Source organism: Lingula anatina, chromosome 2 (assembly GCF_051362555.1).
Source record: "Lingula anatina isolate TDL-2025a chromosome 2, LinAna3.0, whole genome shotgun sequence".
Classification (NCBI taxonomy): domain Eukaryota; kingdom Metazoa; phylum Brachiopoda; class Lingulata; order Lingulida; family Lingulidae; genus Lingula; species Lingula anatina.
This window is the reverse complement of record NC_141768.1, coordinates 39927491-39951425: the sequence shown is the minus strand read 5'-3', so window position 1 is coordinate 39951425 and position 23935 is coordinate 39927491. Positions and strand designations below refer to the sequence as shown.

Here is a 23935-nt window from a genome sequence, read left to right as displayed (position 1 = left end):
ACACACACGTTTTATATCTATTTGTTTATTTGAGGAGGAACCTTTATGAGACATGCAAATTCAGCAAACAAACATTGTAATGCGGTCATAAAAACCTTGTAAACTGCGTCTCCTTTTAGCTGGACATCTTCCTGTCAACAACATTTCAATCTTGATGTTCTTGTCCAGGGCAAGTTGTTCAATTTCTCCCTCCCTGTCTGCGTCTTTTGCATCAGCATCCGTAAAAAAGTATATTGTGGAACCAGGCTGACATACCTTAATGGCTGAAGGTGAAAAGCGTACATTTTTTTCTAGCTTCTTGTAGGCCAAATATCATGTCTAACAATGCATCTCAAGTCTTCTTATTATAAATCGATGAATAAATAAGCCATCACCAAAATATAATCATTTTATGTTAGCCAAATTCTGATTCATCTCAAAAATCTGTCCCTAACCTTTGGGGGCTGTTAAATAATAAACCAACAATGGCGACGAAACGCCCTCCTTGGCGGAGGTAATTAATTATACTTCGGGCTTATACTACCTATATTTTTCAGAGGTCCCTCGTTTAAAACAAGAAGACACTAAATCAACTTGGAAACCAAATATGGATTGTTCATAAGTGTTGTTGTGATGATTCAAACTAAGAGCAAACGGGTTAAATATTTGCTAATGTGTATATTTACAAACGATCAAAAAAAAAATCAAATCCTCTTCAACACAAAAGCTTTAATTTTCAATGAAGATTTATATTCAAACATCTTCAACTCACCTTCTGCCAGTCCATACATGGCAAGCTCTGGGCAGTCACCTCCGCTTCCAACAGTTATACTTTGCAATGCGTCTATTATTTCTTCGGAATCCCGGTAAATAGTCAGGTTTCCCTTTGGTATATCGGAAACCCCATCTGCAAGAAGACCATTAACTGACATAAAGTGTTTATAGTAAAGGAACCCTATCCAAGAATTCACCGCCCTATGGAATTTCCTTCGAAAAGGTTCCTCCTACTCATGAATCATTCCTCGACCCGTCCCTGTACTTATATTCGATATTTAGCATCATTTTTTAGTTAAAGGCTTTAAATTCTGGTCAATAACTTACCACCCAAACACAATATAGAGGTGCATTTCACATGCTGAAGTGTCAAAAAATAAAAATGAATGAATTCAAAATTGTATTCAATATATCAAAACATAGGCTATATGTGTATAGAACAAAAATCCACGACTGTCTCAACTGAAATTCAATTTTTAATTTTTACCATGTCTTTAACATTACATTAAGAGCCCTATATGGTAACGTATGTTCCAAAAACGTACGGTAACGTATGTTCCTTGCCATTTTTAAAATTTTCATTTTTATGCCGCGTTCCGATATATTTTTCAGTGGTTCAGTCATGGTAAATTAGACATGACGTAAGGACGTTTTTATAAATACCTAAACTGTATCTCAAAGGGCTTTGCGTCATGGCTTATACTAGGTAATTTTTCTAGGGAACATACGTTAAGGGGCCCGCACACGGTGAGCAATTGGCGCGCGCCACTTGCGCTGCGCCAGATGCTCGCGCTCCTCAGCTCCACGCAAACGATGCGCACTTTGCTCAGCAGAGGTGCCTCCCGGCCTGCCCCTATCGGACGCACTGCGAACTGTGGGATCATGTGATTAAGGAAACATTACATTTTTTTCTGAAAGTAATGGCAAATGGTGACCACGTTAATCAATCAGACTAAATATAACTGTGTACATTTTTGTTTACTTCGCTGGGGGCTGCCATTTTTCTTTGTCTCCGGCTACCGGCGCATGCGCATTGTTGGCATGGCGTGAGCAATCAGCATGGACCCCGCACACGCTGAGACATTTGCCTCAAGAGACCAAAAATATCAAACACGTGAGATATTTTGCTCAGCCGCGCGAGAGGCAAAAATCTCACCAAAATACCCCCGCACACGATGAGAAAACGGCGCAGCGCAAGTGGCGCGCGTCAAATGCTCACCGTGTGCGGGCCCCTTAACGTATGTTTCTTAGAAAAATTGTCAAAATGTTTTATTTTGTTTAAGTACTTGTGTGCAAGAGATACAATGTTTTCTTTTGCTGACCGAACAATATATTGTGGTTCCATGATAGTTTGACATATCAGATATAATATTTGGATCATTTGGATCGTGCTTATTTTACTGTCGGTAGGGTGTATTTTCCCCATTTTTTAAATATTCTGTGACAAGCAAACTAAAGTCGCTTTAAAACAATTAACTGCTCTATACAGAAGATTATCATAATTTTTAGCAACGTTAGGGGCCTATAAAATCGTTAAACTTAATATAACATTTTAAAATGGGATGGAACCTAAAGTGATGTTAAATGCACAAAAAGGACATTTTAAATTTTCTCCTAAACTTCACCTTACTTTTTTAACTATTGCCCTTCACCCTATTCCCTCCGACTTACCTGGGTCATTAAACGTGGAAAGAACATAATCAAATGGAGCCCTAATTGTTCCGGCTGTATTTTCTACGATATTGATGCATTTGCGTTTTACTTCATGAATCTCCTCTGACATGGAACCGGTGTCATCAATAACAAACACCATCGACACCATTGGTCCAATTTGAAAAAGCTCTTTAAATTTCAGGTCCCCTATCAGCGCTCGAAGTCCCGTGACTGAAAGAAAAGCAAACCCGTTTTCATTGCTTACTAGTATTCACTTATTTTTATAAAATGGCATTATTTGACAATTCTTGCCCTTAAATTAGCCTTTTGTTTTCTGAGTTAACCATATTAGTGTTATAATCGTGCGTTCAGCTGTTCTTGGAACTATCATGCAACGTACATACACATGCATGTCAAGTCCAAGGGGATGCGTGTAAAACCATACCTGGGCCGTCTAAGAAAAATTCTACATGTTTATTAGCCGCGGTCGCTGCTTTGTCGTGATAATAATGATGCGGTGATTTTTTTGGATCTTTGGTTTCTTTATTGATGCCCCCCTTAGGCCACATGGTCCTGGTCAGATCAGATGCTCCACCATGGCTGCACTTTCCATCTTCTTCTGATGGCCAATAAAGAAGAAGTTAAAGGGGTCTCATTGATGCATGTTTTAAACTCTGGAGTTTTTATTTATTGTCAATTTATTTAGCCAATTAAAAAAAATCTAAAATGAGATGTTATTACTCTGTACATTAGTGGCTCTTTCTTTGGTGTTACAAGCGATTTTTATTATAACAAAGAATAATGTACATTCTTCTAAATATTGAAAGAATAAAAAATCAACACAATAAAATTAAATTAAAATGTTAAAAACTGCGCAAACGTTCACCTGGTTTAACAGCAGGGTCTCCCATACTGTAATAGCCACTGGTCAGAACATCGCCCATGTCAATCAGGTTATCTTTGCAAGTACTGAATGACAAGTAAACATTTGCTTATAGAGGAAGTTTAGCTAACTATATGTAAAACAAAATAGCAAATAAAAAAACAAAACCAAAAAGAAAAATATTAAGAAAAAACGATGAGTAGAGAAATGTTCTCTGTGTCAACGCAAAAATAAATTATCCTGGGAATTCCTTACCCGTTTGCGTCATTACAGTCTGTGCATACAGGTGTCTGTGAATGTGCTATTGGCATAAGGACACGATCTTCGAGACCTGTAAACGATAAAATATACAACAGAATTCATAGCAGGTTAAGTTCATGAAGAGAGACGAAAACTTTCTTTTCGCTTCCTCGAGAGACAATATTTTTTTTCTTCAGTATTTCTAAATACATAACATACAAAGCATTTTGCTAGCCAGTACTTGTATTTTTACTACTGTCAGTCTCAGCACAACATGATCATAACAATAGTGCCGGAATTTTGCTTACCTAAATTACTATAAAACTCCTCCTCGGAATTAAGTTCTATCCAATTGGTATTGCTGTAGAAATCTTGAAGGGTGTGGAAAATTTCACCAAGCCAGTCCCGTGCAGCATCATAATTAGGTTTGTCCTCCGCCAATGTTTCTAAGAGTCTTTTTCTGAGTTTAACGATCCATTTATGACCTGAAAGTAATAAAAAAGAAAATCCAAACTGTTCCCTTTTAGATTTACATTCTTAGATATGACCATATCATTACGGTACTTTATAAAGTATCGATGGAATAGCATATAACCGAAACTTGTGATTTTCCTTGTCGTTTACTGTGTTTATAGACGTGTACAGGCATATCATCTTCCTGGCCAAATTAAAATCAAATGGATCATTAAGAGTTTTAAACCCCATTCTCCCTCCATTCCCACAAGGGTAGAAAAGAAAAACACTGAGATCCACAGGTACCCTGGAATTTTGAAGGGCGAATGGTTGAAATGAAATGTGTTGGGTAACAAAAATATATAATAGGTGTCCACTTTTAAAGTTTAGATACTCTTAATCCACCGTGAAATGACATTTAATGCCTCCATCTCCCAGTAAATAGTTTCTCTGTTACTGATTAAATACTTGAAGAAAAACTTGGGCAGTAGATAATGTTAAGTTGCTACATGTACAGAACACATCCAAAAATTAGTGCAGTTATCTACTATGGATTTCTTTATGAAGAAATTATAAAGACACACAACGGTGATATCACCCAAACTTGCCTTCTTTTATTCTTTCGTTTCTCATATGGATGGCTGCATTGTCTGGGTAGCTAAAGTCCTGCAGGGCGTTTACCTGGACGATTTGCCTCATAGCTTCTCGAAATTTGTCAGGTTTTACCTGTGTGTCTAACGTTAAAAAGCGGATTTAAGACACATAACACATTCGTTCAAAAAGAAAATTATTGCAGGACCATTAAGCTTAAAATATAAGTATCAGGAATTTGCAACAAAATCACTATATTTTAAATGCGGGGACTCTCTCCAAGGAGTTGTTGTTATAACTCCTTGCTCTCACTAAGTGCAATCATCTTAATTGAATGACACGCCTCCTCTCGTTTCCAACGTGACAGCCTTCGTGTTAATCTGTTAAGCTGATTGCACTCAGCGAAAGTCCCCGCAGAGCTAAGTCAATCTACGTAAACCAATGGGAATGGCGCCTTATCCGGACCATATTTGGAAATGAAATTCATGATGTTACTAAAAACAAAACAAAACAAAAGGCCCATTATACATGTACATTGTCTTTTTACTGTCTGCAAACAATCTTCGGAATGGAAAGTAATAAAATATTCAACTGCTGTAATATTGCTTATGCCGAACCTTTGACAAAACTGAGAAAAATGAATAATCTAGCTGTTCCATCACACTCAAGAAGTAATTTCTGTCAGTTTTTGGAGCAAGATCATAATGTAGAAGATTTCCAAATAAAGAAAAATTAGTTTCCGGTTGCTGTATCAAAGTTGCAAACATTTCTTCCTTAATTCCTCTCTCTTCCTTGAAGCATATAAACATATATTTCTGGATTTCCGACAAGCCTCAGGAGAACGCCCTATAAAAACTCGATCAAAGTTGTTTTAACCTACAAAACCACACGGCAAATTTTAAGTAAAAAATAAAATGAAATAAAAAACGTTCGGAAATTATTGGATGGGAAAATGTTTCGGACTGAGACAGCGACAATTACGGTGACGACAGGGACAGATACAATGGCAGTATATATTTTTTTGCTTCTCTTTCTGATAACCTGGTGTAAACTAAGAGACAAAATGAGGAAAGCATAAGCATAAATAAAGTATAAAATACCCCATACCATTTAAATACTTCACGTAATATTCGTGAAATAGCAGTTCTGCTGACAAGGGCTGCAAGTTCTGTAGCTCTCCGTCTGGAACATTGGGATCAGACTCGAAAAAGCGTGCTACCACCTTCAATATAGCGTCCTCTGTCAAGGTCCAATGAGTGAACGATCCCAAATTCTCTCCTTTGGGCGCGAATGAAAAGTGTTCGAAGCATGGACATGTTGCCCAAAACATGGAAAAGAGTCCAAGCAAGACAAGTCTACAGTAAGCCATAACTTGCCTGGTAAAAATTTACACAATCCACCGGCCTCTAAAAATCCTTCTGTTCGAGGTGTATTCAAGAAAATAAAAATTCCTGTTTGTTGGCTTTCACACACCGTCGTGATAAGACCTAAGTAGGCCCTTTTAACTTCTAACACATCACGGGCACCGGTACCCTTCGTTATGTTGCATCATATATTCTCTACTTCTATGGTTGCATGAATTCGGAGAAAACATTTCTACCTGTAGTTGGCACGCGTCCAAGCTTCCCGGTTCAAACTTTTCAATTCTTCTTTACAAGGAAGTATTTACCGCTTCATTGCATCTGGGAATAACCCACTGGTCTGCCGCTTTGTTATGTTGGTGCAAAATTTCATTTTGCGTTTTAGCTATTATTCATATGTTAAATGGTTTCTAAGTCATTAAAAGTAAAATGTTAGAAACTGGTCCACAAAACATCCGTATTCAAACAAACATATCCGATTGAATTTCATTTCAGGGCAGAAACCACCAAATAATTTCCCATTGACGACCATACTAAGAAATGCCTGCAAAACTGCATGAACAAAATTACTCTGTGAAACATTTCCCACTCCCATGGACAGCAGACACACTGACATAACTCCCAATGGCAAAAAAAAAATGTACTGTCATCCAACATTATTTCTTACGGCATCACTTGAACCCTCTGTTTGTAAACAAACCACTGCACCACTCACAGTCAGTAGCCCCCTCCGCCAGAGGTCTCACCGCACCTGTGCCTGGTCGTGAAAAAAAAAATAAATAAAACTGGCAGTAGTTTACACCCTAGCCTGCTAGTTGATACCAAAATTAACCCTAGTAACACACAAGAAATGCCAGGAAAAAAAAGGAAAAAAGCACTAATTTTCTCTCACTGAACTACATTCGTAGTCACTTCGGTGATTGGTTGATTTAGTGGTTTTTTGCCCTTCAATGAAGCCCTTAGCTATATTGAATTATGCTTTGAATAGACGACAAACTGTGTTTTTTGCTGGCATTTATTTGTTTGAATTTCTTTTTACATCAACCAATGGCCTGTCTAGCTCGCTGCGTCAAGAAAGTGCGTGCTGAATATTCAACAAGGAAAGCGTATTGAGGGTAGAGGGTGGGTGAAAACAATCGATTATATACACTCGACAGCTAACGTGGGGTATGCGGCAAGATTGTGCATGCGTATACTTACAGACGATATAACATACCTAAGTAGGCTACCCTTCCCAAATATGTCTTATTACCCTGTGGTCACCAGTTTTACTGAAAAGAAACTGAAAAATAAACAACATATTGCAGCCAATTGGGGAAAAGCATTTGTGCTCGTATCAGGTTATAGGAAAACTGTAAATAAATGCATCCTGTGATCTTTAGAAAAATCTTCGTTTTTATTACAACATTTCAGGAAGTTTTCCCGTTTAGGTGACACGATGCCGGTTTTACGTGTTATAGCGATGGCAGGTAAGGTCCTTAGAAGTACCTGGAGTATGTAGGCCTACATTAATTCTATAAAAATTTAAATCTTTAAAAAAAGATTATTCCATATCTTTTTTCGTTGTTTTAGGGCGACTTAGACTGATGTGTTGATTAAAGAATCGTTTACTTTTAAAACTGTATTATTTCTGTTAAAAAAAAAACATTTTGGCAAATGACCCTAGTATCACTGGCAGTTGTTATGGAGGACGATCTGAGGCAAATGGATTATGAAAAGCGCACAAAGAATTGAGGAAGAAGCCGGAAAGCCTGAAGGTGAATTTCACGTATTATCTAAAAACTAAAATGGTTTCAGGGGCGGATCAAGGCACTTTTGCCCACTCTCCAGTCATGGGTAATTATTTTAATCCCATTTTATTTCTTGACAATAGGGCCTACTGTTTAACTTGTAACTTAACACACACGTAAAAAGAAGATGATAGACGTGGAATGCAGCAGCCCCTGCGTCAGTATCGAATCTGATTCTCAATATGTAGGTTCATTTGAAGAAGAAAAATTACAAAAGTGAAAAGTGAAGTTAAAGATATCTTCGCGAATTCTACTTTTTCTAAAACTCTCGTACGTAAGAGCACGTGATACCTGTAAATCTAGCTTTTTTTGTGTAGGCCTAAGTCATGGAAATTTTAATACGTTTGGCTGGTATGGAGAGTTTTTGTACTCAGTAACAAAGATTTTAGTAACTTAAGTTTTTTTTTAAAAAAATATGAACACTTAAGGGTAATAATTGCACGTGAATAACACTAACAGAAATTAGACAGCCCTAAAGGGGTATTAAGAGAGGGTCATGTCAACATCAGGACAGTGCTTGTTGTCTCGGTTGAAATCGCCCCAATGTAGTGACCAACCTGACCTTCGAATGCTTCCAGTAGTCCAATGTCGGTCCAGTATAGGGGAGACCGGGGCTAGTTGGCCCACTTAGACACTTTTGGCCTTGTAACGCCAACAAGGAATGAGTTAGAGTAACAAAATCGGTTTCAAAGTAAGCCCCATGATATAAGCTACGTATGCAACGTCTTTATTTTTTAAATATAATGTCAGATGGCCCACAATTTCATTTTGTATCCCTAAGTATTCCATGTAAACGCCTTGAAATACATTTTTACACATTTTTAATTTATCTAATTGATTTTTGAGAGCCTTTGATGAATAAATAGTTCAAATGAGGCAGATTTATTGAGGTTTCCAAAATATCTATTCCAAAATTTCTATAAATTTATAAAACATGTTTTGTTTTAATTAAGAAAATTAATAATGGTATAAAGCAGGTATTTAATGAATGAAAACGAATAATAACTTACCCTGGGGTCCAACTAGCCCCGGTCTCCAGGGCCGTAGCCTGAGCAAAATGCCAGGGGGGGGGGCAGTAAGCGGACACGAGGGGGCAAAGCCCCCGAGGGGGGAGGGTGTGTGTGTGGGGGGGGGGGGGGTCCCCTCCCACGGTGTGGAAAATTTTTAAAAACTTTATGTATAATACTGCATTCTGGTGCATTTTAACTGTTATTTATTGCTCAATCATAAGTCATAAATTGTGGGTTCATTTTGCCATAGGTACAGTCATTTTTTCAACACAACATGCCAATTGGACTTCATTTCGTAGATTGTCTAAAAACAGTACACCTTCGTAAAGAGATTGTTGAATGATTGTCCAGTGGCCATGAGTGCATTTTCTCACAGAATTGATACCAACTTTGCAATTATTTTTATTCACCTTTGCGATTATTTTTTTTGCACCTCAAATCCCAGGGGGGCAGCTGCCCCCCCCCCCCCACCCCCACCCCCCGGAGGCTACGGCCCTGGTCTCCCCTAATTCGACTAATTTCAAACCGAGAGCTATCGCCGTTTCAGGTTCAGCCATTTTAACTGTGATTTCACCATATAGGGGCCTATATTTTTTCCACGAAATATTTCAATGATTTCACCAAGCTTTGGATGTAGCCTAGACTTAAGCCTATAGGCCTATGTGATCAATGGCTTCTCGAATGATTTTCATTCATTAGTTTACGACCAGGGAATCCTCTATTCATGGAACGTACCTGTACATATCCAGCGTTTTTCATGATTAGGCAATATTTTTTTTTTGGGGGGGGGGGGGAGGGGGGTAAAAAGGGTTGAATAAAGCGGCATCAATTTCCCACTTTGTGTAGATTTTTTTTATAGTTTTCCTGATATATTGCATTTTACAATTCAAGGAATACTTAGTTATTGTTTATCCTTAGGCGGCATGTATATACAGTCTTTATACATGTAGGGCCTACACATGTAGGCCTACCCGGTAGCCTGATAGGCCTAAAGGTGTAGATCTACAATAAAAGATTCTAACATAACCACTGCACTTGAAAAATGGCTATACCAGTCAGGCATATTAAGTGGAAATTATATGTTTTCTTTAATGGTTTTTAATGCCATGTATTCGAAGATTATGAAATAAAGGGTTCAAGGGCAACCAAGAACATTTCAATTCAAAGGTGGCACGTGCCGCATGCCCTTTCCAAATCCAACTGACCTTGACTTTCTTAGCTCTCGCTGAAATCTCGCTCATAGACTAGTTTAACATAAGGGGGGCAGGATAGGCAAATGGACATCGGTGTGCTTGAATATGTAGAAATATTTAATTTAGTTGTCAATTTAAGAAACTCAAATTAAAGAAAATATGATAAAAAACGTAAAACGAATATGATTATGACACAATCACTCCTGTTTATGGATACGCGATAGCCAAACAGTGTCGGCGACGAGTTCAAATGACGCCATGTTTGTTGTTTTCGTGAAATTCGTGCGAACAAGATATCAATTCATGGCAGGTTCCGTAATTTCGCTAAGGATTCGTTCGTTCATACTTTAGCTTGCGTGGAAGTGTTGTACTCTTTGTGACATTAACATCTGTAGCTGTAGATATAGGCTTAGTAGACGAGAAGAAGACGTTTATGTCGTCCCTTATTTCAAACCGGGACTGCTCAACTTGATCATCAGGTTGTACAAAGACTTGGACTTAGAGATTGAACTTTTTTGAAGAAATCAATATGGGGAATACTGGGCCTGGTGGACAGAAAAGACACAACTCTGGGGATGACCCGCCTTCATCTCCTGGTGTCGGAAGGACTAATAGATTAATTTACCAACCATCTATGGATGAAAGTGATGAATTCATGCCTGGATCACTGAGGGTACTAGTACATATTTAAATTGAACCTCACAATTAATTTCTCGCTTGACTTGAGGTTAAGTGGTTGGATTTGTCCTAGAAATATTTTAATTCGTATAGGTTTTAAACATTTTACACCTACACAATCTTTAATAGTCAAGTTACTTTGTTTGAATAGCTGAGAGTCTGATCAAAGCCAGCACATAACTGAATTTAGATAAATATAAAATTGAAAATGGATGGCTTCAGACTTCAGTGTGTGTGTCTTTTTTTTTTGGGGGGGGGGGGGAATTACAGCAAATTAAAGTATCCCAAAAAGAGTATAGAAAATGTAGTGCAATTTGTGTATGAAATTATAAAAGAATAGTTTTGGATTTTAACATTCCAAAAATGTGGTCTCTTTGAATTCGGTGCAGTGATTACATTCAGTATTTGGGAATAAAAGAAAATTTCTGTAATCTGAGAGCCCAGTTTCCAAGTGACTTTAGCCTCATGGCTGAAGTCAATGAAATGAAATAATTAGATTCCATGTGAATTTTTTTTTAATCTGAACTTCTGAATGTTTTGAGGGGTGGGAAGGAAAAATTCAAATTGATAATTTGTTTGTGCTTCAGTTTGATGATCAAAATAGCCATTTCATGTCATATTGTCTCATTGTGCCAGTTTGAAAACTATAGTTACCCTTCAAAACAGAAATCACCACTGATAATGAAGAATATGTATTTTCAGGCAGCGACTTTAGGCCAAGATATTGACCTGACCACTCGAATGCGTGCAGACTCCCTCAGCAATTATGTACGGCCCAATAAAGAAATTAGGTTACCCACTCCATTTAAATGGGAAGGTGGAGGAAAAGAAGTCTATATGTCAGGGAGTTTTGATAATTGGAAATCAAAAATACCTATGGCAAAAAGGTAATTGTTGATTTAGTTTTTGGAGAATTGTGAATGCCAGATAGTTGGAAGCCTCAACATGGCTGTCAAAATACATTGGTTTTTCTTTAAAATTCTACACAGTTTGCTGAGAAGAACAAAAGTACAAGGCGACACATATTTAGTAATACCTCAAATTGCATGAATATAGAGATATGATAAATGCTTGCTTTTCTTTTTTTTCAACATGTTTCACTTATCTTGTTTTTCCTTAGCCATGGTGACTTTTATACCATTGTAGACCTAAAAGAAGGTCAGCATGAGTATAAGTTTCTAGTTGATGGCCAGTGGGTACACAGTGCAAATCAGGTAACAACAGAGACATAAGGAACAGATGATGCAGACATAAGCAGTACGGCTAATATTTTATATGAGAGCATTTTGGAATTTTGTATTGGATTGTTATCAGATTTTACAGAAGGAAAGTATTTGAAAATAGAAGTGTGCATGCTTATGTCAGCATTATCTGAGACATGTTCAAGAATAAGTAGCTAGAGTGGGGCAACTCATGGCTACCATTTTTGACCATGTCATATGATAGACAGAATGAACAAAACTGATTACATATGTTGATTTATTTTCAGCCACGGAGACTTTTTTGTGATTATAGACCTGCCAGAAGGCATAACTGAGTACAAATTTTTAGTTGACGGAGTATGGTGTCATGACAAAAATGAGGTACTTGTACCATTCCATTTTAAAGAGAAAGAACACACTCTCAGGTTGAATTGAAAAACAGGGAATCGAAGAACAAGATGTCACATAGTCCTTGTGACTATGTGACTCTTTTAAGCCCCAATATTCAACTTTGCAGGTACGCCAGCATCTGGCAGCAGTGTCCAATGTGCTTCTTTTGTTTTGGACACTATATTTCTTTCAGTTTCTATTGCAGTGTCTTATTCTAAATTTTTCACTCTTTTTTTTTATTGAAGAGTGTTCTTTCCCGTGATTAGCCAGAATTTTTAGTGTGGAAGTAGAAAGTGTGGCTTTAAATGTTAGAAGAGTAGCCTTTACAACCCCACCAATAATGTCTAAAGTTGATCTACTAAATGGTTTATATATAATGCTAAGAATTAATGCTTAAAGAAAAAAAGGCTGTTATTTGGCCATTCAGTCTTTTATTTAAAGCACTGACCAGAGCAGAAGTGCACTAGCATTAGGTTGTTGGAAATTGCTTATATTACACCTTGTTTTAAGGCAGATGTGTGTGTCAGCCTGAGGTTTTTAATTGGTACGGATTCCAATGAAAAAAAAAAGACATTGTGGAAATTACACTCATATTAAAGGGACTGATTGTGTTTGAGAAAAAGCTTACATTAAAAACTTTTGAAAAATTGGGGTGGTTTACAAAAGATATATTGGTACTAGTATAACATTACCTTGATGATCTGCAAGCCCTTAAAATGATGTTTACAAACATGTTGTCATGATCGCCATTTCTTAATGTAAAAAAAAAATTATCTGTAGTACAAATTGCTTGTATTTTCATTTACACTGTAGAGCTTCAATTTTCGGCAAAAGGAATACTTAACCAAATTTAATGGTGTGTCCCTTTAACTATGGGTTGATTATTGTGTAATAGTGAATGGTTTATAATAGCTACTATTATTTTAGTATGACGATCCCAACAATCAAATTGGATGCTTACATATGTTATCAAGAATTTATTACTTTGGTAATGTATTCTTGATGTGATTTTAGGCCTGAATTTTAAGGAACATTACATAAGGGGAGTTGATATGTAATGCTATTGTAAACAATATAGTTTGTGTTAAAAGTGTTCTTTGTTTAACAGTTTTTCCATGTATTTTAAGCTACCCTGTATGATTATTATATAACAGAGCTCTGCTGTTGTATCAGAGTAGGACTTAAGTCACTCTTAAAACCTTCCAATGTTAAGGTAACATGCTGTGGATGAAAATTTTACATGCATTACAGTTCTTTATTATATATTGATGCATAATCATGGCTCAATTTCATTGAATACATTTACTTAAAGAGTTTTGTTTTGTTCTTAATGGTAAAAAGTTACTCTGTATGAATTGTGTTGTTTCTTTCAGCCAACTACAACAAACAATATGGGGACAAAAAACAATATTATGAAAGTGAAGAAGTCTGACTTTGAAGTGTTTGAAGCATTAAAAAGTGATGCAGTGGGAACGAATGAAAGCAAAACCTGTAAGTGTACATCTGATCTGGATGCTATAATGCAATTTTTAGACATTTGATAAAGAACAAATCACTTGTGGTTGCAGTAATCCAACAAGCTGTTAAATTAGCAATATATTTATATATATTATGTATATAGTCAGGTTTTATGGCCTGTTGGCATAAAAGATGTATCATCTCATGAATAAAATAATCATTTGTATTCACAGCTATGTCTGGGTCACCACCAGGGGAGTATTGTCAAGAAGTGCCACAGAGAAAGCCCAATGAAAAAGTTCCAGGTCCTCCTATTCTGCCACCACATTTATTGCAAGTTATTCTCAACAAAGATGTACCAGCTAGTGTATGTTTATGCTTTGAATTATTTTAAATTATCTTATTTTTGATATTTAGGATTAAAATCATGTGCACTGTTATAGGTACATCTCAAGGTCACAATGAAGGACCAAAATGTGTCAACTATTGTTTGGACAGATAGTAACAGATGTGGGTTTAGCTAAAAAAGATGTTTAGAGCAAATAATGTAATTTTCACTCATTTGTTTTTCTAAGGCAATGTTGAAAGTTAATCAAAAATGTGGATGGCTATAGAAAGAAGTGTCATTCACAGAGACATATTGTGTGTAAAATCTTTGAAATAAATATGACTTAGTATTGCTGTTATGTTTCAGTGTGAACCAAATCTGCTGCCAGAACCCAACCATGTGATGTTGAATCACTTGTATGCTCTTTCTATCAAGGTATGTTCTTCCTTTGTTCACTTTTTCTTGTCAAGTGTAGATGCTCATAAACAACTTCAAGGCAGTCTTGGCTGGTTGGTTTACAGTGTTGTGATAGCTGGCTGCCATCAACTGGAATTTGTACTTCATTGGTTCTGAATTTGGCAAGGTTCAGTATTTTATGTCTTTGGTTCCAAAGCTGGAAAAATCTAATGTATGTATCATTGTATCAAGAAGTAACTGTGATGCTCTTTCCCTGTGCGCTGTATTTACACCTTGATTTAGGGGCAGCAGTTAGCAATGCTCGCTACAACGTAACCACCTTAGAGCTGTTACATCCATTTTGTAGGGGAGTGATGCACAGTGTTGCACCCAAGTTTTCATGGATGAACTAAAATTGCCTTTGACAGCACAACTTACAGTTAAACATTGTCTCAAAAATCAATGAAGTCTGTAACCACTTGAATAATGGAAACCAAAATAAAGTGCATAGAGTAGTGCAAGTTTAAAAAATGAAAGGTATCAGTTGTCCAATTTATTTATTTCAGGATGGTGTAATGGTACTCAGTGCAACCCACAGGTACAAGAAGAAGTATGTGACTACATTGTTGTATAAACCAATTTAAATTGGGGACACTACATGTATAACCTAATCAAATGTTTTCTAGTGGCAAAAGTCAAAGACCACTGTTGTGAACATGTGGAAAGGAGAGCTGCAGCATAATTATGGTGCTGTTACCTACACACTTCAATAAAGCATGTATTCCAAAGCTGCAAATTTGTAAAAAGCAGTTTATATAGACACAAAAATTGCTTGAAAGCATCTGTATTAGTCGAGATGTAAAACAGTTCAGTGATATTACCAATAGTTACTGATCATTAATGGAAGGTTTCCTATGTGGAAAAATGTAAGCAATTATTTTTCCCTTTTCATCTGTTGTAATAGTATTGTACAAGAATTTAGCACTAAAGGATATTTTAGTATCATGTAAAGATATCAAAATAGGTTTTTATTCATCTCTTATATTTTAAGTTAAAAATTTAAGAAAGTCATATTTGTAGATTATGGTGAAGGTTCCTATTTGTAATGAAGAAATTGTAATCACCATGTGAAAAAGTGAAATGCAAATTGAAAAGGATATTAGTTAATTCAACAGATATCTATCACTAACAGCTGAAGAATTTTAGACAGCTTGTAAGAAAATTACAAACCAGGTTGACTGTTGAACAATAATTGTCAGTCTTTGTTCCGTTGATTTGATATTAATGGATTGCCTGTGTAATAATAATATGCTAGGTCTTTTTGTGAAGTAAACATTAAATTTTCTTTAAAAGAAATATACAACTTTTAGATTTCTTTGTTAGCCTTATGATATAGAAAATGTTTCAAAGTATTTCCAAGTGCTTTGTAATTTGATATTATAAAATCACAGCAAGCTCCAAGAAGTTGCTGTAGTGTGAATTTTCAGAATTGTGATGTTGTAGAAACTAATAGCTTTCAGTCCTATGTTAACAAGACTGATTGTGTTGGGTTTGGCAGATTGAGAGGCTTTTGCTTTTAACAAGCTTTAAACAGATTATTTTGCTGTGATGTACACTTGTCCAAAAAAGAACCTGTTCATTTTGTGTGGTCTGGTATATCATTTAGTAAGTTGCTTGTAAGAGAAGTGTCATGTTACAAAATACAAGGAGTCTATTGTTTGAGTGCTCAATAAATTGTTCAGTGCCCCACTTATCCTCCAAAAAGTATTTTTCCCCAATTTCGGAAGATTTTGTTTAACGCAATTTTTACTTGTGATTGGTAATAGATTTTTTTTTTTTTTTTTGAAGGGCAAACTGAAAAGTGTCAGAATTTTAAATGAAATCCTTTAAAACAACATCCAATAATTTGACCATTTTCAGTTTTGATGTTGAAAGCTTCTTGACAATTTACATGTAAAAATTCTATTTCAACACTTGTTCTGTCCCTAAAATTCTTTTGCAACATATACGATTTTAAAAATAAAATTTTAATAGTGAAGCTTCACCAGTGATACTGTGTAAATCTCATTCTTTAACTACTGTTCTACGGTCAAGAGTTGGAAGAGCTTTAAAGACAAATCGTGTAATATTTTATGGCATGATTTATTTCAACGTGACTTTCCACAAAACAAAGGAAAAAAAATGTGTCAAATGCAGTTCTAGCATCTATATTAGCTGCCACACTTGAAGATGAGCTTGAATACTGCGACATGGTAAAATTCAGTTGGCAATGGGAACTCGTTTTTTTGAAACCAACTGCTGGAAGCCTTATGGACGTCTTCAACCCATCACCACTATAATAAGGTAACTGGACTAAGTAGTCTTATATGTCACTTAAATAAGCATGGGATCAACCTAAGCCTGCCTGGAAGATGCATTTAAGGCCTTAAATTCATAAGCGTAGTCGTAGACAAAACTTGTGCGTTTTTTGTGTTCATGTTATTGAATCTGTTGAGAGAATATGTCTACAGCTGGGACAAAACATTATCTGCCAAACTGCAAGTGAGTCCTGTCCCATCTGGCTCCACATTGAGCTTCTTCACAACACCATCCTCTACAACCATGGAAAATCTGGAAAAAAAATAGTGAAAAACGGCGATTTCATTTTGTCAATATATATATTTGTAACAAATTAGTACACAAGTTACCAACATTAAGTGGTTTATGTAAAAAAAAGTTCAAATTAGCATACTTAATTAACATGAAACACTGTTTTACAGTAAAAGAAGAGGTCCAATTTTTACTACAATTTGATAAGTTTTTAACTACCAGTGCAGTACAAGACCAGCTATTATGAAAGTCAGTGTTACCTTTTACAACGAATGCTGCCCAGAGCACCAGTGAGGTCCTTCTCCAGATCTGCTGCCTGCACGGTAAAATTTTTTTTTTATAATCTATAAAACATGTTTTGCAAGTGGAAGCCCTATAGGCAGCAGCATGTTCAAGGAATTGCCAAGCTTAAGTTTTATTCTACTCAAAAGAAATGAAAATTTATGCCAGACTAAAAAGAACTAGTTTGCTGAAATACTACAGAGACAGTTTTTAAAACTGCATAAATTTATGAGAACGCCAATGTGAATGCAAATGACATTAGAATAGAGTTTGTGTTAAGAATAAAACTAAACGGCAATATTTGCACTTACATTACCAAACAGTAGAACTGACTTACCTTTGCAAATTCTCCTTTGTAGTCTGCCAGCATTTGGATCTGAAAATAAATGTCAAAACCAATTACACCAAATGTTGTATTAGAATACTACCAACAAGGACTAAATATTGTGAGCCGATGTTTCAACCTGACAATGCATTATGCCAAAACATACTAGTGAGAGAGAGAGAGAGAGAGAGACAGAGAGAAAGAGTGTGTGTGTGTGTTTGTATGAGAGAGAAATAAACATCTAAATATGACTGTAAGTTATAATAGAAGGGAAATTTATCACTTGACCAAAATGAACAGCTGTTACATAACCCTTAATTTAAAACGGGAAAAATTCGCACCAACCAGTAACTCAAGATTGCTCTGATCACATTGAGATAAGATGAACAAACAACTGAAATAAATGTTAGTTCTAATTTCTTTCTCTTTTTTGGCATAAACAAAGACATTATTTCTTTTGTATTTACAAGCGTGACATAAATATCAACAAAGGTTTATTCCCCTACTAATCCGTACTTTCAAGATGCACATCATCCTCCTTGCCTGCAGAGATATATAAACAAGTAAAACATGCAAAAGCTATCTAACTGCATAATTTTTACATGACCTTGTTGTTAAAATTGTTAGGTTAAAAATTGAATAGACATGAAAAACACATCACCAGGATTTACACCTCAGATAAGAAAAGGGAATGGCTATGGGTTGGTATCAGGAGTTTGAAAACCTATCTTACAGGTTGATAATGGCTGCTTAGTTTGATAGCTTAACTTGCTAGCTCCCTTGAGAGGGCACTGTTCCCTTTTACATCATCTGACCACATGACAATGAAGTTCATTACTGAAAAGGACACATTCTTAAAGTTCAATATTTTCAAAACGAACCTCTAATTTGTATCTGTTGATTAGTTAGTCAATAGTTAGGGATGTTTCTGAAGAATGTGGAATGTTCAAGCCATTCTGTTCGTGTGCTGCATCCTTTTTAATAAATAATATCATCTACATACTTACTTTGCCATTTGCGCCTTGATTTTCTCCCCAGGCATCCATCACAAAGGGATCGTTGACAGCAATACATGCAATCACATCCATGCCTTTGGCTTTCAGTTTGTCAAAATTCTGAACATAACCAGGAAGATGTGTCTGAAATAAATACCGTTTTATGAGAAGCCAATTAGGAATGAAGATTTATGAAGATCATGACAAAACTGCTGGTGTTTGCCAGTGACAGATACACAGAAAGTGGATTTTAAATTTACCACTTATCTTTGAGTATATCAAGAATTAATCATGTATCAATGATTATAATGCTAGATATACTAAAAATATTGTACTTATTTTGAAAGCCATAGTGACCTAGAAAGAGGACAGAATAACTGTTACTGTCTATTTGCTAAGCACTGAAATGCGAGCTACTGAAAACCAATCCAATCATGATTCTGAAGCACTTTGAAACTTACAGGTACTGCCACTTCAAACGTATTCCTTTTACCTTTGAACAACCTGGAGTAAATGCTCCTGGAACGCCAAATAAAACCCCTTTTTTGCCTTTAAACAACTCTCCCAGATGGACTTTTGTGTTTGGGGTCTTCTCCAAAACTTCAATGTTTGGCAACCTATCTCCTTCCTAAAATACACAAAGAATTACACATATTTATGAACTTTGTTTACTGATTCCTGAGCCCATTTATAGTTAATTGTCAAATTTGATTATTTGAACAGCTGAGTTATTGTTGAAAGTAAAAAATAAAAAAAGAAAAAGAAAAAAAAAACATTGGAAGCCAAAAGCTGTAAGGGTGGGAATAATGCGAAAGTACCAATTAACCTTTGTTAAACTGCATCCTTTTCATAAAGTGCATCATTACTACACATTCACAAACAAATACATCTCAAATTCTGAGTTTAGCAAAATTGACTATCAAACCAATGTGTGTCGATAAAAGATTTCAACAAATTCAAATGCGGATACCCAAGTTGGGTTTGGTTACATTTATGTACTGTACAGTTGTACCTTGATATAGTCTATCGCGTCATAAAACGGGTCTGTTCCTCGTATCCACTGACTGTTAAGATAACAAAAGAGCGGCGGATTATGTCCGATTATTATGTCCCAAAGCTTACAGTGTACACTTACTACTATCAAGGAGTTATAACAGAAGGAGATTACACGCGTGGGGGCGGAGCCCGTATTACGGTCTCTCATTGGTCGGAATGAATAGAACCCAGAGAACAATGGATGCCTATCTCTGTTACGCTTAATTGCTACTCTCGTTTAAATCTCGTTTGTTAGTATCTGTGCCTTCGTCTGTTGATTTTTGAGGACAGAAACAGAAACGGAGTCCCAAGTTTCTAAAAAATGAGAGAAATACAGAATTTATATGATATTACGTTGGACAAGGTTTTCAAAAAACAGGTAAGTGCTTTAAAATGCATAACTACACGAAATATGAAGATAAATTGCAACTTTTATGTCGTAGGGTCTCACTGTGTAAGTGTCCAGCTTCACGTTGATCTCGCGAGGTGGTGTATGGAGAATAAATATTGCACGAAAAATATTTCCCACTCATAACAAGTGCCTATAAATATAGTATCAGATGAAGAAAGTTTGGTCTTTATACAGTTGCAATTGTTAAGTAATTTGTGGCAAAGCAAAGAATAAAACTTAGGTGCACTTTCAGTAGCCGAATAACAAGCAGATGCTTAAGCCGCCATCTTGTTAATATTTCGAAAAAAAAATTACTCCAAAAGACATTTTCCTCCTACTTTTTGAAACTTGTGTCACATGACAGTCATAAAATTTAACTAATTGTTATGTGTGCAACACACTTGCTTGAGCAGTATTGTTTTTTTTTGCGATTTTACATGTGGTCTAGCTTGGATACGACAATTGACAATTTTCATGAGTTCCGATCAAAAAGTGTTACGCTTGTTATGGCCAAAAGCCTTACCGCTTTTTGTACTTTTCAAATGCAAGATTATAAAAAAATTTGGTGTGTTTAGATTCTTGAACATCTTGGTCGTGGCGTGGTATATATTGCATGGATACTGCTCCAACATTTCTTGAAAAAAATAACCCGATTTGTTCAGAATACCAATTTTTTACTCTAGTGTTATGGGTAAATGTACCATTTTGGCCTTTACCTTTTTCATGTCTAAATCTAAAAAGACTTATCATGACAGTTGGTCATCATTTTTCTTCTCACCATGGTGGGTGGCTTTGGAGTGGTAACTTTGTTGTTAAAGTAAAGTGCTCAGTTTTTTTGACTGGAAAATTTTGCCTCCACCCAGCATTTTCCATCATGGCGGTCTAACAGGAAGTTTGACTTCACAGTGTCTTTGGTATAGTTATTTTTAACTTATTTAGTCTTCTTTTTACATATATATGTTTTAATTCATATTAAACCTTTGAAAAAAGAACACACATGAATCCTGGTGCTTCTTAATTTAAAGTCTTAAGGTTTTAAGTTCACCTAGGCTCCACCAATTACTTTACCTGTTATCTCACTACACATCTCTCTTTGAGTCGAGGTGTGTAAGACACACTTTATTGTGTAAGACACCTCTATAATTAAGGGGTACTTGCTTCTCTACTTAAATTATACTTCACTACTTTGGCATGTTAGGTGGCAAGCTTGGATGTTTCAGTTCATTTTAAGAAAGAAGCTTTGCCTTGGTGGTTACAAAAGAATAGAACTCTATTAAGGTTTATTCATTACTTGAAATTAAATATTTCATCTTGTAGTGTTGAAACAGAAATTCTCTCAAAATTGATAATGAATTTGACATGCATATCTTAACCCTACTCGAGTTTTTTTTCTATTATAGATATGGGAGAAGGCTGCATTGAATATATGAATTATGGTCAGGCTGGAAAAAATTAAAATATGTCAATGAAAAAAGGAGGTCAGTGTGTCTGGGGTAAGTTACTTTTGTCATAATGCCTAAGATGCATTAAACATTCACTAACAACAGTACCCTTTTTAATTTTTTTTTTCAAAATACAACAACCTTGGGCATTTTCCTTTTAGCAACCAGCCTCTCTGAAATCCCCTTTTTGTCCTGTCAGAAGAGTAGGGACCAGGGCGGATTTAAATAATTTCTTGTAATAAGTACAATTTCTTTCAATTTCTTGGGGTTATTAGCTTGTGATCATGAATCTTGATGTTCTATATGAATTTAGTTGTAAATTGTTCATTTATGTGGTGAACATTATTTCAGTCAAGTCATAACAAGACACATTAAACTTCACTGCATAATTCCATAATGTCTACATGGATACTAGTAGTTCATAATGCTATTATTATGTTTTTTTTTCTAACCTACAGGTTTCTCTATTTTCTGAGTGGCATGGCATTAGCAAGGCAGAAGAAAAGGCCCTGAAGAAATTCTCACTTGAGTTGTCCTTTTTGGAGAAGAAACTGGATAAGACTGGCCAACAGAGATTGCATTAAATTAATAGTGCTCCTTTATGACATTTTAAAATATTTTCAGTCACCTAACTGACTCTATACATTGCAAAAGTGGACATAAATTTTATGTTACTGTTACGTGGAAAAAAATTCAAAACCTATATATAAATTGTTGATTGCCAGTGAAATTTCTGTTTCAGTGAAATTTCTTTAAAGCAGTCACTTACTGCTTACTTACCAATTAATTTTTTCAGCTGTTACATTTTATAAATGTTCTTACTAAGTGTTGTCTTGATCTATAATAACCTTTTGAAAATCCCATGTTTTTCATCCTATTTGTAAGAATTAACCACTTTATCTTCTAGGATTTTTTTTTTCATTCGGCCCATTAGATTCTCAGACCTTGCTGGCCTGTAAGTGGAATAGTATCTGGCACAGACTGGTATCAGCAAGTCAGATAAAAAAGAATACAATTATTTCTATTTGCACGGTTGAAAAAAAATGCCATCATAGACTGCATAAAACTGGAAAACTGTAGCAACTTAATCATTCTTATGACTTCATTTATTACTGCTTATGTGTAAAATTTTTGTTTTTGTTCTTCTATTGATATAATAAAATGGTTTTACTCACAGATGCTACTTTCATGAGTATAGAGTATAGAGTGCTTGAGTATAGAGTTGACTTAAAAGATATTTTAAGTTAATATAGTAAATAATAGTTTGAAATTCAATATTCTCATCTTTATTTGTTTCACTTTAAAGAGCTCAGTGAATACTAAAATTTCTGATATATTTTGTACATAAATATATTTCTGAATGAATAAAAATTATTCTTAATGTATAGCACTGTGCACTTGTTTACCGACAAATATGAACAGTGTTAGTACGTGTCAAATAATCCTGAAAAAAAGGGAATGTTCCAAGATAAAGAAATTTATAACGAGTATTCAGTAAACTGACGTGTCGTGGCATTGCCTCAACCTTGGATTAAAATTTTAATTAAATGCATTATAATATTAAAATTATAGCGAGTGAGAGAAAAAAACTTAAGAAATTTAAAACCAGACACAAAGCGTAGGCACTGTCACAATGTATATGTTTATGGGACCCAAGGGCAGGAGGGTCCAAACGTTAATGTATTAATATTATGTCCTTTGGCAGTGAGGACAGACGTTCACTTGAACGTCATTTTCACAAACCACAGTTGGGACGTTTTCTTCTGACTTTTCCTTGGTGATTTTTCACCGGGTTGTGCCATAAAAAAAGCCATCTATCACCGACTAAAAAAAGCTCATGGCGACCATCCTCAGTCACCACCTTATAATCGCTTTCTATGATATCGTTCCCTTCCAGCACATCGTCCAAATAATTACCTGTGAAAAAAATCGTCAGCATACAGCGGCCTTTTGACATTACTGATCTCGAATTCTAACGCGAAATAACGCATATGAAATTTATCTCCAAGCTGAGGAGAGCGACGCAGACGAAACCTTGAGACCGGAGGCCCCCCGTAGCTAGCTCCGCCCACCGTAACAGACATCGGACAATAGAAAGGCTTGCGTGTAATCTCCTTCTGTTATAACTCCTTGCTACTATTAGTAGGCTAGTAAGCTAACCCGTAGGCTAAAGTGAGGCAAACCTGCTTAGGAAACAGCTCAACAGTCCATGCTTACCTTGATAGGCATACTGTTGACAGTAGCAGTGAAAAATGTCCTTGAACCTCTGATAAACTGATGATTGACCAGTGTCAGCACTTTTCCACAACAACGCATTCTTTAAAGCCTTTTCAACTTTTATTTTTAACACTGCAGCAACAACATTTATGACCTTGACCTAGTTAACAGCTAGTCTGTAGATATTAATAGTATTTCCCAAATATAATATTTTGACAAAAAGAAGACCAAGTTATTTCCTTGAAATTTAATAAACAATATAAATGTATGGTAGTAGATA

The 23935-nt window shown here is 35.7% G+C and overlaps 3 protein-coding genes and 1 long non-coding RNA gene across 7 annotated transcripts in view; 2 read left to right on the top strand and 2 right to left on the bottom strand.

Annotated features, from left to right (window-relative positions):
• The window catches only part of LOC106155751 (von Willebrand factor A domain-containing protein 7-like), a 36151-nt gene extending 29465 nt beyond the window's left edge, over positions 1–6686 (bottom strand). Inside the window, exons 1-3 of the mRNA XM_087005748.1 lie at positions 5681–6686; positions 4591–4716; positions 3838–4014 (exon numbers count right to left, since the gene is read on the bottom strand). Coding sequence (XP_086861874.1) covers positions 3838–4014; positions 4591–4716; positions 5681–5942 — 565 coding nt within the window. The 5' untranslated portion in view covers positions 5943–6686. The remainder of the gene's footprint in view (positions 1–3837; positions 4015–4590; positions 4717–5680) is intronic.
• Positions 6687–10168: 3482 nt separating this feature from the next.
• Positions 10169–16128, top strand: LOC106155749 (5'-AMP-activated protein kinase subunit beta-2). Of its 2 annotated transcripts, none has more exons than XM_013530729.2 (7): positions 10169–10600; positions 11308–11492; positions 12095–12188; positions 13571–13688; positions 13889–14022; positions 14350–14418; positions 14946–16128. In XM_013530729.2, exons 1-7 carry the CDS (start codon positions 10457–10459, stop codon positions 15021–15023), a joined length of 822 nt encoding a protein of 273 aa, XP_013386183.1. In that variant the 5' UTR covers positions 10169–10456; the 3' UTR covers positions 15024–16128. The 2 variants fall into 2 exon arrangements, with proteins under 2 accessions (XP_013386183.1, XP_013386182.1); XM_013530728.2 differs by lacking the exon at positions 12095–12188 and adding an exon at positions 11726–11819 and having other exon boundaries at positions 10175–10600.
• A 374-nt stretch (positions 16129–16502) lies between these two features.
• LOC106155750 (peroxiredoxin-5, mitochondrial-like) lies at positions 16503–23843 on the bottom strand. Of its 2 annotated transcripts, none has more exons than XM_013530730.2 (6): positions 23656–23843; positions 19064–19198; positions 18583–18714; positions 17588–17626; positions 17229–17284; positions 16503–16989 (listed from the first exon to the last, which is right to left on the bottom strand). In XM_013530730.2, the coding sequence occupies exons 1-6, from the start codon at positions 23752–23754 to the stop codon at positions 16884–16886; spliced, it is 567 nt and encodes a 188-aa protein (XP_013386184.2). In that variant the 5' UTR covers positions 23755–23843; the 3' UTR covers positions 16503–16883. The 2 variants fall into 2 exon arrangements, with proteins under 2 accessions (XP_013386184.2, XP_086860805.1); XM_087004679.1 differs by lacking the exon at positions 23656–23843 and adding an exon at positions 19583–19774.
• LOC147763691 (uncharacterized) lies at positions 19814–22614 on the top strand. Of its 2 annotated transcripts, none has more exons than XR_015332858.1 (3): positions 19814–19984; positions 21397–21489; positions 21897–22614. It is a non-coding gene; the product is annotated as an uncharacterized LOC147763691 (long non-coding RNA). The 2 variants fall into 2 exon arrangements; XR_015332857.1 differs by lacking the exon at positions 21897–22614 and adding an exon at positions 21600–21857.
• Positions 23844–23935: the final 92 nt, after the last annotated feature.

Bases quoted from the DNA above. Each gene is read 5' to 3' on its own strand.
- LOC106155749 (XM_013530729.2), top strand. From the start codon at position 10,457: ATGGGGAATACTGGGCCTGGTGGACAGAAAAGACACAACTCTGGGGAT. The intron at 12,189-13,570 runs GTACTTGTACCA...TGTTTCTTTCAG, and splicing joins GGTGTCATGACAAAAATGAG to CCAACTACAACAAACAATAT. The intron at 14,419-14,945 runs GTATGTTCTTCC...TATTTATTTCAG, and splicing joins TGTATGCTCTTTCTATCAAG to GATGGTGTAATGGTACTCAG.
- LOC106155750 (XM_087004679.1), bottom strand. From the start codon at position 19,774: ATGAGAGACCGTAATACGGGCTCCGCCCCCACGCGTGTAATCTCCTTC. The intron at 18,715-19,063 runs GTAAAAGGAATA...TATTTATTTCAG, and splicing joins TTACTCCAGGTTGTTCAAAG to ACACATCTTCCTGGTTATGT. The intron at 17,627-18,582 runs GTAAGTATGTAG...ATTTATTTTCAG, and splicing joins ATCAAGGCGCAAATGGCAAA to ATCCAAATGCTGGCAGACTA.